We start from the raw sequence: 14,636 nt of genomic DNA, 5'->3' as shown, positions 1-14,636 counted from the left end.
ATTACATACATTGGACATGGCTGTTTGAATAGATGTATACCGTATACATAATACACACACACACACATAAACACAAACACGTTTAGAAAATCTGTCATTGTGAATGTCTTTAAATCTGGCTGTAATCTGAATTTGATTTCTACGTGTTGCTTTAGTAGTATGTTTAGTGCTTGCCTAAGAGTAAGAACTTGGAATTTATATAACTTCTCTGATTTAGAGTATTCTTTAAACCGGGATTTGTCACCGTTGTGACCTTTACACAGTGTCGATATCTCAGCCTTTCATTTAGTTTGGACAAGTAGTTAGTCACTCATACAATATATGTTGTCTGCAGTAAGTATGCTTGTAAAAATAAAGTCTTTCACAATAACATTTTAAAATTTACTTCGCATATTAATTTAGTAATCATGTATTATTTTCAATGGTATAAATACCAGAACTTTAGGTCCGTGAAAATATGTGCTAGGTACTGTTCTAGGTATTGAGGATAGGTAGTGAACAAAACAAAAATCCCTGTTCTCAGTTGTAAGTTTAATTTATAGACACATATTTTGCAAGGTTAACCAGATTTTATTCATATTCCTGTGATTAATTTATTTTCCCTTTTTTCAACAGCATGTCATGATGATGTAGTTAAGATTGTGAACCTAGCTTGCAGATACAACCTTTGTATCATACCAATTGGTGGTAGGTATTGTGCCCTTTGAATTTCAATATGATGTAAATTTGTTTTTTCTATTTAAAATATTTGTATTATTTTAAATATTTGTGCCATCCCACTGAAAGCAAATATTGTAGTTATGAAAAGGCTAATCTGAAAAGTTGGTTTACGTTGTTCATTTCTGTTTGGAGTAGATTTACCTAAACTGTTTGATATATGATGTACCCTTAGTTCCTGGCTTCTTTCCCATATTGATCCTTGTTGAAACTGATTTCAAAGCCGAAATAAGAATATGTTCCTGCTACAGTAATTACTTTCTAACCATCATCCTTGTGGAAAATATTTTCCAAAGGCTAAATAAACCCAACATAAACCTTCAAGAAGGAATACAATGCAGCGTAAAAGATCTGATGACCAAATCAATAATATCTTTTAATATTGAAAACTGACATTGTTTTGCATTTTAAGACAAGTTTAATCTCTCTTGATCTTTCATCAACCACATTGTTTTAACAATTTTCACAAGCCAAAGGAAGGAAATTGCCTTCACTGACTGAATTGGCAGTGATGGAATGGAAATCAGAAGCTCCACATTACTTCTTCAGCTGACACTTTCTGTTGAATTCATGCAAAAAAGGCACTACAATGTTACTTTTAATGAAATATTTTCCTGATTTCAAATGATTGCAGCAAGCAAGTAGTGGCTACTGAGCACAGACATGTTCTTAACTGACAACTCGTGTTCTCACCTTGTACATTAAGCTGAACCTAATAGATCAGCACCCCCAATAAGTCTTACCTGTATTAAGGTGACTTCCACTTGTTTTCTGTCCAAAACATACGGAAGTACCAGTTAGGAGTTTATTCTGATATATGATGATACAGATGGTTAAGAACTAGGAACACTTTATTCTGTATTGGTTTCAAGAACTCATTTTTCCTTTGACAACAAATGTTAATGGAAAACAAGAGTACATTTTTAAAATACTTCTCTGTATTATTTATTTTACATGAAAATCACTTTTTCACCAAAGAACATACAAATCTGTTTTTGAATATCATGTAATCTGGGCAGTTTTAATTTGTTTATATTCTAATTTATTAAAGCCTTTTTGTTTGAGAATATAAGATACTATTTTAAGTGGTAAATGAATCTCATAATTATAGTAGAAAGGAGGTAATGGTGTCTCTAGTTTTGTAGGGTGGGTATTTTTTTCTTTTAAGCTATCTTTCTGCAATAATCATTAGCTTAGAACTTTTCTAATCATGTTTTTGGAGTTTCACAAATTGCTGGGGGCTTCACTTGAGTGTGCCCAGGGGATGGAGCGATATCCCATTTGCTTTTAGCTCCATAATAATTCTTCATTTTGGCATGCAGCATAAAATAAAGGTGCTTGCTTTTAGTGTGTTAGCACTTAAAAATTACATTTTGCCAAGCAGAAATAGCTGTTACTTTCCTAGCAGGCCTACCTGTATACTTTGTATTAGGGATTTGCCCTAGATATGTAACTAGAACTAAAATATTTAAACATAAAGTTGTTTTCTATTTTGGCAGGAGGAACAAGTGTCTCATATGGCCTGATGTGTCCTGCAGATGAGACAAGACCAATTATTTCTTTGGACACTTCACAAATGGTATATGATCATTTAAGAAGTATTTGAAAATAGTGTTTAGTTTAAAAAATGTCTTTCTGGCTCTTTCTTAGTTGTCATTACAAAAGGGCATATTGTCCATTTTGTTTTAAATTAATTTTATCGTTACATTTTTACCCTTGTTTTCAGGTCTCCAAAAACTAAGCTCACTCTTACTCTAAGGTATATCTCTTGATGAAGTCTACCAAATTGACATGTAAAACTGATGATTTGAGAAGAATGGATTGAAATATTGATACAATACTTGATCTGATTTGTGTTGTTAAAGAACAAAGCAAATAATATTAAGGTTAATTTGAATCACCCAAACTTACTTGTTCCCCAAATTTTTACCAATGCTTTTGCATTTTGCTTGTGGGAGAATAGAGGAGCTAATTTTAATGTTAGGATTAGTTTTTGAAATTTTGGCTCTTTGTGGTCCAAGTGTTGGACAATGTGACATGTTAAAGTTTTAATTTGGGTATGAACTCAATCTTCGTATAGTCAACAGTATTCTGGCTACATATTCCTCCATTACAATAAAAAAGAAATTTTTTGTAACTGTTTTAGTTGAAATTATTTCAAACACTAAAGTAGAACAATATATTCATTCTCTAGATTAAATAATTATTAATATTTTTTCCGTATTGGCCTTTTTTCTGTACTATTTTTAAAGCAAGTCCTGGTATTATACTACTTTACACCTAGATATTTCTGTGTTATCGCTTTTAGAAAGGACATTTTCTTACTATATTATTGTCACTCCTAGCAAAGTTAAAAGTAAATCCTTCTATCATTTAATATCCAGTCCATATTCAAATTTTTCAGTTGTCTCAAAATTGTCTTTATTTTACAGTTCATTTGTTCAAATGGGGATTCACACAAGGCCCATGTTAACTTTTGGTTGTTTCCTTAAGTCTCATTTTATCTGAAGCACTATTCTCCCTTTGTGAATGCTACTGACTTAGAGAAACGTGGTTATTTGTAGTATAAAATACGTCATAATTTGAATTTGCTTGTTGCTTCTTGGTGTCATTTAACTCTTCCTCTAGGCCCTGTTTGTCCTCTAAACCTGAAATTAGATATAAAGTTTAGTTAGATTCAGGCATAGCTTTTAATATTTTTTTAAGCAAGAATATCTCATAGATGATGATGTGTTTTTCTATGTCACCACATCAGGAGGTACGTTATAGTTGATTGTCTACTTTCAGTGTTACTGAAATTGATTAGCAAGTTCAGATAGTGACAGCCTGATTATTCTACTATAAAGTTACTCACCAATCTTTGTTTTATCCCAGAGTTTAAGAAAAGGCAGTTTCCTTCGAACGTAGCTTAAAAGTAGCCTATTCTGGAATAAGAATTGGAATGTGTTTGAATTTCTGGCTCTTTATCTCACTATGTACAGATTTACCTCTAAATCTGTTACAGAATATATAAAATAGAGACAGTAATACTGCAGAAGGTTATTGTGAAGATTAAATGAAATAAGTAAAAGTTTTTACATTGAATAGATGCTTAGAATTCCTTGACAGAATTTTAAATGCCAAGTTTTTAACCATTTATTTTGTAGAAAAACTTTGCATGTTCACTGCTTTTAACATTCAACTCTCTGAAATATTATACTTGTAATTTGCATTAAAGTCAGTAAGCTATATCTGAGCACGATACTACACAGTGTACTTTTAATACAATATGTGCAAAATATGACAAGAATTAGTTGCGCCAGTTTTCTACGTAAATATATATGATAATACTAAGACCTGTTGGCCTTAAAAGCTTTTTATTGTTAACTTGTGTAGGGTAGTGTATAGTGGATGTAATAGAGTAGCCAGTACATTTTCTTAAGGTTTCTCTGTGAATGCCCATAAGGTGTTTTTTTTCCTGTCTCCTTTAGTTTCTTTGTTCTACCAAAAATATGTTTGGACCCTTGGTAGATACAAGGCATACAATTAGCAAAAGTATGTAGTTGCTTCAAGAACAAGTCTACTGGGGGAGAAGATATACACACACACACACACACACACACACACACACACGTATATATGCATATATACATACATATAAGTTATTATAAGGTACTGTCAGATTACTGAATTCTGTCTTTTTATTTTACAGGTTAGTACTTCCTTTTGTTTAGCTTAGATATTCTTTCCTTTTTATTATTAATGAGACTTATCTGCGTTGCTTATTTCAATGAAATTGGACATATCAAAGTGCAAAGAAATCTTCTCTGGGATCTAGAAGAAGATTCTATATGTTATCTGACTGGTAAATAGAAGGGGAAAGAAATCTGCTCTTAATACTAGAAAGCAATTCATCAAGATTCTATATATATAAATATTAGGTCAAATAAGAATGTTAAAAACATTTTTTTTGACAGTTACACATTTGTTAAGTTGAGCCAGATGATATTCAGTTTCTTTTCTGCAGGAGGCAGGATTGTGCTTTATTTTCTACCTGGGTTCTCTGGTCCTATTTTGGATTAAAAGTAAGGCAGGGATGCCATTTAGTATATTCAAATGTCTTTGTAGGTGTCTTTTTCTAATGGTGTCCATCTTCTGATATTCGTAAATTAGATATAATTGCTAACTATTAACAGTAGTGCAGATAGTATTTACAGAATGCCAAAAACTGTATGCTGAGCTTTTTATGTGTAGTGTCTCATTTAATATTTACAGCAACCCTGTGAGTAGGTATTACTATCCACACTTTACAAATGTGGAAACACTAAGTGTAGACACTTTTAATAATTTGCCTAAGGTAAGTGGTAGAGTTTAATTTGAATTAATATCTGAATACAGATAGAATCTATGTTTTAAACCAACTCCCGTGTAATGTACGGCCTTTGTTACTATGTCTGTCATGTTGTATAGTCAGGGATAAGTGCAGCTTTCTGGCCTTGGTAACTAACCCTACTTGCTTACTCTCGTGACTTGTTGCTTTGAGTTAGGAAGTTGTATTTCTTGAGAAAATGTTAATAGTTCATGGAGATGAAACTTTTTCCTTCCTTTGCAACAGAATCGAATCCTCTGGGTTGATGAGAACAATCTGACAGCTCATGTAGAGGCTGGCATAACAGGACAAGAGTTGGAAAGACAGGTATGTTAATTCTTTAAGATTTTCAAAACTGCTGTGTGTTCACTCTGTGAATGAAATACCTTTCACAATATATTCACTGAGCTAGTTTGTTCAGTTTCTGTTGTGGGTCAGGCATTGAACTAGATGCTGAGGACACAGTAATGAATAAGACACCAGCCCCTACCCTTGGATAGCTTATGTTCTATTACAACAGAAAGTTAGGTGAATAGACAATTATGATTCTGAGTGAGAATTGCTAGGTGGAGACTAAATGTGGGGTGTTGTGACTCATCAAAAGGGGTTAGGAGGAAAGGAGTTGGACAAAGAAGGTATCACAGAGAACGCAACATTTAAAATGAGACATCAGGATGAGTGAGAGTTCGCAAAAAAGGAGATGGGGGGGAACAATCCAGTTAGAAAATAGCACATACAGAGGCTTTAAAAGCACCTTGCTTTGGGCGGGCTACAGAGAGCTGAATGTGGGTGAGGTCTAGTGTGTGTATATGGGAGAACACACATTCTTGGAGTTTGTATATTGGGAGGTTGTACCTATAGTAGTGAGAAAGGATGAAGACAGGAAAACATGAAGAGATCAGATCATAAAGGGCCTGATAAAGCCCGTTTTAGAAGTTTGAACTTTAGATTTGTAGTTAGATAGTTCTGGCTACTGTATGGAGGAAGGATGGGGCACGTTAGGTGTAGGTTAAGAGGGTGCTGCAATGATTCAGGCAAGGGCTGACAGTGACCTGAAGTAAAGTAGTAAGAATGGAGCAAAATGGAACAAATTGGACATAGAATTCTCAGAAGTTGATGATAAATTGTATCAAGTGGGTAGATGTTGATATTTGCTATTTTTTGAACTTTTCAATGTTTAATTTCATTGAAAACTGGTCATCTCATATGTTAGGGAAACTCTTGGAGTCCTTATACACTCTTTTTGGAACTCATATGAATTTTTGGAAAACTAAATTCTGGACTCTAAGCAGGTAATTATTAAAAATATTGGTTCCTTCAACCTCCTCAAACATGATTAAGATTACTGTAACTCAGCTTTTCTAAACAAAAATAAGAATGTCACGTTTGTTGATGTACTTACTACTTTGTTCCACTTGGGTTACAGAGACCCTTTCCTCTTTTTAACAGGACTCTAAGGGATATGTGACATGCTTGTTGATCTTATTTTTATTTTTTTAATTCTTTCTTGGTAAAGAGTTGAATGAAGTTCGTATGCCAGTGAATAATTCTAGATGAAAGGCTTTGAAAAAAGTTATTAAACCGTTTATTGTCTTTATTTTTTATTTAATGCAGTAAGATACAGAGAACTGGAATAAAATTGAACATATTTGTTGAGGCAGTGTTAAAGATCTTCAATAAGTCAAGATTTTATATAAGTCAAGGTAATTAGATTTGTTAATTATTATAGTTTGTAATGAATTTCAGTGGGCAGAATAATAGTATTGATGGGGGGAAAGCCTGTATAAAGGCCTGTTTTAGCCTTCCAATATGCCTGAATGAGGCGTTACCAACATAGCAGTTTTTTGAAACAAAAGATGGCCTTTCGTGTCCCCAATTTTATATCCTTTGTTATAGTGTTTGATGTAGTATTTTAACCTTTCCGAGTTTTCTTTTTCTTTTTTTAAAAGGTTAGAATTAAAATTCAAGGAACGTATTTCCTTGAAATTTAAATGACATTTGCCTAGAGTAGGAACTTGATATTTTACGTAACTAGTTCATTTCTCTAAATGTCAATACAGAACTTTCTTTTTTGCCTCTAGTAGACTATAATATAGTTTCTACATCTGTTTGATCCCAGTTCAAGTTCTTCCTCATTAAACTTCTGTGTCCTTCAGTTTCTACATCAGCTGAGGTACCCAACTTAAAATGTCCCTCTTTTTTCCTGCTAGAGGTTTTAAAATGACACAAATATAGTACTTGGGTAGCACTGATTTTAATCTTTTTAAACTTGTTGATTACATTGATTGTGATATATATGAAGGGGGTTACTAATATGTCAATTAATGGATTGTGGGGATTTGTTTCTAGTCTTATTAAATCTTTGACTACTTTGTTTTATTAGTTAATAGTCTGGGGATGTGTGACCTTTGTTTTTTTCCCACCTAGGTGCTCATTTCCCTATGCCTTAACTTCTTGATCTATAAAATGGAGATAATTTCTACTTCATAAGGCTTTTTGTTAGGATGAAATAAGTTAATGTAACTTGAAGTACTTAGAACTTACATCATTCCACTAATTTTTATTAAGCACTATCTGCTACATTCAAGCACAGCTAACTTGAAGTAGTCCTTCTGCATGCCAAAGACTCCCAAATTTATCTCATCATCTCAGACTTCTTTTCTGAACTCTAGGCTTGTATATCCTGTTGCCTAGTTGATACCTGCATTTGCATATCTAATACACATTTTGGACAAAATGCCTAAGTGAACTCAACGTTTTGAAAATTGAATTTCCAGTTTCCTCCTCAGTTTGCTTATTCTGTAGCCTTCTCATTTCAGTTGTTGGAAATTCAGTTCTTGGGCAGCTTGGGCTAAAATCCTTGGAGTCATTTGTTTTTGTTTTGTTTTATAATAGTTTCATTGAGGTATTGTTGTCATGCAATATATTGCACTCATTTAAAATGTACAACTTGATAAATTTTGATATGTGAATACAACCATGAAAACATCATCACAATCAAGATAATGAACACATGCACCAACCCCAGAAGTTTCCTCTTGCCTCTTTAGAATTCTCTCCAGCCTTTCCTTGTCCTGTCCCTGGTAGTCAATGATCTGCTTTCTGTCGCTGTAGATTTGTTTAAATGTCCTACAATTTTATTAAAATCTAATTATGCACGGATTTTTGGTGGGGGCTGAGGGTATGGCTACTTTTACTAGGCATAATAATTTTGAGATTCACTCATCTTGTTGCATGTATCAATAGTCCATTTCTTTTAATTGCTCAGTAGTATTACATTGTATAGATACACCACTGTTTATTTATCCATTCACTTATTGTTGAACACTTGGATTACTTCCAGTTTTTGGCTGTTACAATAAAGATACTGTGAACATTCATGTGCAGGTCCTTGAATGGAGAACACTTTCATTTCTCTTGAGTAAATATCTAGAAATGAAGTAGCTAAATCAAGTGGTAGGTATATGTTTACCTGTTTGAAAAACTACCAAACGTTTTCCCAGACTGATTGCATCGTATTACATTCCCACTAGCAGAGTATAAGAGTTCAAGTTTCTCTAAAACCTCACCATTACTTGTCATTCTAGTAGATGTGTTTACGGTATCTCATTGTGATTTTCATTTGCATTTCTCTAATGACTTCTGATGTTGAACATCTTTTCAAGTGCTATTATGTTTGCCATCCATATATCTTCTTTAGAGAAGTGTCTGTTCGTGTTATTTGCCCAAATTGTAAATTGGGTTGTTTTCTTACTATTAAGTTTTGAGAGTTTTTAAAAAGTGTGTTATGGGTATAAGTCGTTTTTCAGATACGTGCTTTGCAAATATTTTTCCCAGTCTGTGCCTTGTCTTTTCATCCTCTTAAGAGTCTTTTGAAGGGTAAATGTATGTAATTTTGATGAAGTCCAATGTATTAATTTACATATCGTTCTTCTGCTGTCATATCTAAAATTAGGTTGGTACAAAAGTAATTGCGGTTTAAAAAATTTAAAAATAATTGCAAAAACCGCAATTACTTTTGCACCAACCTAATAGAAACCTTTGATTAACCTAGGGTTACGAAAAAGATTTTCTCTCATTTGAGTTTTATAGTTTTCAGTTCACATTCAAGTCTCTGATGAGTTTTTTTAATTGAATATATTTGACATATGTTGTAAATTTGAGTTGTTAATTTGATACATTTATATATTGTAATATGATTGTCATTGTAACAATATTTGGCACTTCTATCCAATTCCATAATTGTCCCTTCTTTTTAGTGGTTGGGATAATTAAGTTTTGGTCTTTTAGCAAGTTTGTCATTGTAGTGCAGTATTATTGTCTGTATTTGCTCTGTTGTGCTTTAGATCCCTATGGGTTGTTTACTACTTATTGTAAGTTTGTAACCTTAAGCAACGTTGGTCTTATCCCTCTATGTCCCATCCCCTGGTAACTACCATTTTACTCTATTTTTTACAAGTTTGACTTTTTTAGATTCCACATATAATTGATATCTTAACAGTACTTGTCTTGATCTGTTTTGTCTCACTTAGCGTAATATGCTCATGGTCCATTCATGTTGTCACATATGGCAGGATATCCTCCTTTCTCATGACTCAATAATATTCCTGTGTGTGTGTGTGTGTGTGTGTGTGTGTGTGTGTGTGTAATCACATCTTTTTTATTCATCCATTGATGGGCATTTAGGGTCTTTCTATACGATGAGTTTTGGAGATTTTTGGGTTAATGTTTGCGTATGGTGCGATGGATGGATTAAAGTTCTTTTTGTGTGTGTGTGCATATGAATATCCAGTTATTCCAGCACTGTTTATTGAGAAGTCTGTCTTTTCTTCACTGAATTGACTTTGCACCATCATAAAAAAAATTCTGTTGTCCATATGTGTTTGCATCTGGTTCTGGACCCTATGTTGTTCTTGATATATTGTCTGTCTTTATGCCAGTACCATACTATTTGATTATTGTAGCTTTATGATAAATCTTTTTCAAAGTTGTTTTGGCAATTCTAAGTACTTTGCATTTCAATATGCAGTTTATAATTAGCTGTCAATATCTGAAAAAGAAAAAGCCTTTTGGGATTTTGATTGGAATAGCATCGATTCTATACATCAGTTTGGGGAGAACTGACATTTTAACAATGTTGATTCTTCTGACTCATGAACATGGAATATCGCTAGTTTTTGTTTGTTTGTTTGTTTGTTTAAGGTATATAATTTCTGCAGTGTCTTTGGCTTTCAGTGTATAGATCTTTCATATTTTTTAAATCAGATTTGTCTCTAAGTATTATATATATATTGGGTACGACAGTAAATGGTACTTTAAAAAATTTTTAATTTCTGAGTATACTTTATTAGTATAGAAATACAATTGATTTTTGTATAGAAGATCTTATATCTAGCAACTTTGCTAAATTCACTAACAAGTTCTAAAAATTTTCTTGTAGCTCTCATTAGATTTTCTACATATATGATCATGTTCTTTGTGAATAAGACAACTTTACGCTTTCCTTTCCTTTCTGTATGCCTTCATTTTTACCTGTCTGATTGCACTGGGTAGTACTTCTAATACAATGTTGAAAAGAAATGAAAGTGAACATCATTGTCTTGTTCCTGATTTAGGAGAGATGCATTCAGTCCTTTACCATTAATTGTGTGGCTAACTCTAAGTTTTTAAAATAGATGCCCTTTATTAAGTTGAAGAAGTTCCTTCTATCTTAGTTTTACAGAGTTTTTATTAGGAATGGATGTTGGATTTTGTTAAATGCTTTTTGTGTCTTAAAGTGGGAATGGGGTAATTTATCATTTTTTCTTTTCTAATATAGGTTTTCAGTACTATAAATTTCTCCTAACTACTGCTTTTGTGGTATCCTACAAGTTTTGATATGTCCATTTTCATTCATTTCAAAATATTTTCTACTTCCCTTTTGATTTTTCTCTTTGACCCATGGGTACTTACAGATAATTATATAGTTTCCAATGATTGGGGGATTTTTCCAGACATCATTCTGTTACGGAGTTTCTGTATTAATTCCGTTGTGTTCAGAAAACATACTTTATATGACTTGAATTCTTTCAAATTAATTGATACTTGTTTTATGGCCCCCAATGTGGTCTATCTTGTAATGTTCCATGTACGAGTTGAAAAGAGTGTGTCTTCTGCTGTAAATGTCTATTAGGTCAAATTGATTTATAGTGCTGTTCAAGCCTTTGATATTTTTTCTTATTTTCTGTCTACCTGTGCTATCAATTATGGAGAGGGGGGTATTAAAACATCCACCTATCATTGTAGATCTGTTTTTTTCTTGCAGTTCTATGAGTTTTTACTTCATATATTTAAAGCTCTATTATTAGGTGAATAAATGCTTAGGATTGTTTTGTCTTCTTGATTAATGAACTATTTTATCATTATGAAATGACCTTTTTTCCTTCCTGATAATATTCTTTGGCATGAAATCTATTTCATCTGATAGTAAAACAGCCATTCCATTTTTTGACTGTTTGTTAGCATGGTATAATCGTTTTCCTTTTTTCATTCTTTTAACTAATTTTGTGTCTTTATACTTAAATGCCTTTTTTTGTGAACAGCATAAAATTGGGTCTTTCCTTTTATCTAACCGATAATCTTCACTTTTAATTGGGGGTGTTTATATCATTTACTTTTAATGTTGTTTATTGATATGGTTCTATTTAAATCGGGCAAACTTGCTTTTTTGTTTTCTATATTTCCCATCTGTTTTTATTGTTGTTCTTTTCCACTTTTCCTGCCTTTTTTGGATTGAATATTTTTACAATACCATTTTATTGCCTTGTTTTACTAGCTATAACTTTTTGTTTTGTTATTTTAAGGGTTGTTTTAGGGTTTATAGTATAACATCTTTAACTTAAAACAGTTTACCTTCAAGTTATAATACATGCTTCAGAGTTTTAGTATAAGAACCTTACATAATTATACTTCCCTGTCCCCTTGCCTCCTTTGTGCTCTTATTGTCATACTTTCTACTTTTACATATGTTGTGAAGCCTACAGTAGATTATTATTTTTGTTGAAACAGTCAGTTTATCTTTTAAAGATATTTAAATAATAAAAAATAATTTATATGGTATTTACCCATTTGGTTACCCTTTCCGGTACCCCTCAATTTCAATCCAATGTTATTCACCTATTGCTTGAAGGACTTTTTTTTAACATATTTTTACTGTTGATGAATTCTTTCTTGTTTATCTGAAAATGTCTTTATTTCATCCTTTTTATTTTTTTTAATACCTCTTCTTTTTTCAGGAGCAGTTTTAGGTTTACAACAGACAGGGAGAGGGAGGTTCAAAGATTTCCCATGTGTCCCACACGTGCGTAACTTCCCCATTAACACTATCACTCACCAGAATGGTAGATAGTTTGCCAAGAATGAACCTACACCGACCACATAATTACTCAAAGTCCATAGTTTATCTTAGAGCTAACTCATGGTGTAGTACATTATTTGGTTTTGGACAAATGTATAATGACATGTACTATCATTATAATATCATACAGAGTATTTTCACTACCCTAACATTCTTTTGTGCTCTGCCTATTCGTCTCTCCTCCTCCCTACCCCTGGCAACTACTGAATCTTTTTATTATCTCCGTAGTTTTGCCTTTTTTTAGAATGTTGTATAGTTAGAATCACAGATGTAGCCATTTCAGGTTGGCCTCTTTCATTTAGTAATATGCATTAACGGTCTCCATGTCTTTTCATGGCTTGATAGCTCCTTTCTTTTTAGCGTTGAATAATATTCCATTGTCTGGATGTACCACAGTTCATTTATCCACTCACCCACTAAAAGAGACTCTTACTTGCTTCCACATTGTAGCAATATAGGAATAAAGCTGCTGTAAACATCTATTCGCAGATTTTTATGTGAACATAAGTTTTCAACTCCTTTGAGTAAATGGGCCAAGGTGCCCAACTGCTGGATTGTATGTTAAAAGATGTTTAGTCTGTAAGAAACTGCCAAACTGTCTTTCCCAAGTGGCCTGTACCCTTTGCGTTCCCACCAGCAATTTTAGGAGAGTTGCTATTGCTCCATATCCTTGCCAGTTTTGGAGTTTGGCTATTCATATAGTTGTCAGTGTTGTGGAGTTTGGCTAGTCATAATAGTTTGTGAATGGAATCTCTCTGTTGTTTTAATTTACATTTCCCTGATAACATGTGAAGCAAGCTTTTTATATTCTTTGCTATACTTTGGTGAGGTGTCTCGTAAGGTCTTTGGCCAATTTTTTTAGTTGGGTTGTTTGTTTTCTTATTGTGGCTTTGAGAGTTCTTTGTATATTTTGGGTACCAGTCCTTTATCAGATGTATCTTTTGCAAATATTTCTCTCAGTCTGTTTTTCTGATCCTTTTATTTTTTTCTCTGTTTCTGGTAGTTTCCTCTCTTGTATGTACTTTTCAGCACTCTGGATGCACTTATAGAAATATTTTAAATGTGTATTTAATTGATTTGCTTCTGTATAGATAATGTGGAGATTTTTTCATGAGAATATGTGGAAACTCCCTGGTCAGTGCCTCGCTCCTCGCCTAAGTTCTCCATGAATGTCTTTTCTTTGTCTTCTCCTACCTAATTTTAGAAGATTTTACTGACATAGTCTTTGAGAGTAAATAATATAAATATAGATTGTTCGGAAGTTAGGGAAAAAATGTAATATAACAGTGATAATCTTTATTTTAACCTGTTCAGTCATGTATTTAACCTACTTACTTATGGATAGTTATTAACCTCTTAAAATTAAATAATTGTATTGAATATTTACTACTGCAAAAAGTCCTATTATGTAACAACTGACATGTTTTTAAAAACCTTGTTTCCTAGCAACAAAGCTAGAAAGATAAATAATTTGCATTGCTTGTGTGGCGAAGCTAACATATTATATTTTAACCTAATGGGCTCTCAATTTTTGGATTACAGCTTTCATACACATACTTAAATACATGAATACAAACCTAGCTGACATATTCTACATCTCTGCATGGCTTATTGAAAAATAGAAGCAGTTGCCTAATGATTGACTATCAAATGGTCAACAACAGATTGATGGGCTTGAGTGCAGTAGACACGTGGGTATGCAGATGGTGGTATCTGTGGTGTTTGAACATGCAATGACTGAGTCTTTAAAAATGATTTCAGTGGAATGGCTTTGGTGGCGTTGCAGTAGAAGGCAGCATTCAACCTCAGGTGCTGTGCAGATGGCACAGCCCAGCTAATATAGAAAAATGAGAAACAAGTGACTATTTAATGTACAGGAATGCATGATCTGCATCACAAATACATGGCAGTATTACATGAGGAAACCTAGCCAGATGGCTGTACATTAAAACACATGACTCCTTGAGAGAATTAAGTACAGGCAATTTGCTTGGATTTTCTGCAGGCCTGCTGCATATTATATTAGGGTAGGGAGAACAAGAGATTAGAGTGCTTTATTATTGAAAGTGTTTTGGTGAAGTTTGGCAGTTATTTAAGCATAATCTGATCTCCGTAAGTATTTAAATGGTCTCTTTGTGGAAAAAAAAAAAAGTAGGGAGGGTAGTTGACTTTAAA

General features: G+C 33.0%; 1 protein-coding gene across 1 annotated transcript in view; it reads left to right on the top strand.

The window, feature by feature from the left end:
• Positions 1 to 14,636, top strand: part of AGPS (alkylglycerone phosphate synthase) — a 119,269-nt gene that overhangs the window by 36,022 nt on the left and 68,611 nt on the right. The window contains 4 exon segments of the mRNA XM_033111798.1: positions 616 to 687; positions 2,217 to 2,296; positions 5,312 to 5,392; positions 10,756 to 10,763. Coding sequence (XP_032967689.1) covers positions 616 to 687; positions 2,217 to 2,296; positions 5,312 to 5,392; positions 10,756 to 10,763 — 241 coding nt within the window.

Source organism: Rhinolophus ferrumequinum, chromosome 8, assembly GCF_004115265.2.
Source record: "Rhinolophus ferrumequinum isolate MPI-CBG mRhiFer1 chromosome 8, mRhiFer1_v1.p, whole genome shotgun sequence".
NCBI lineage: Eukaryota > Metazoa > Chordata > Mammalia > Chiroptera > Rhinolophidae > Rhinolophus > Rhinolophus ferrumequinum.
This window is presented reverse-complemented; position numbering and strand designations above follow the sequence as displayed.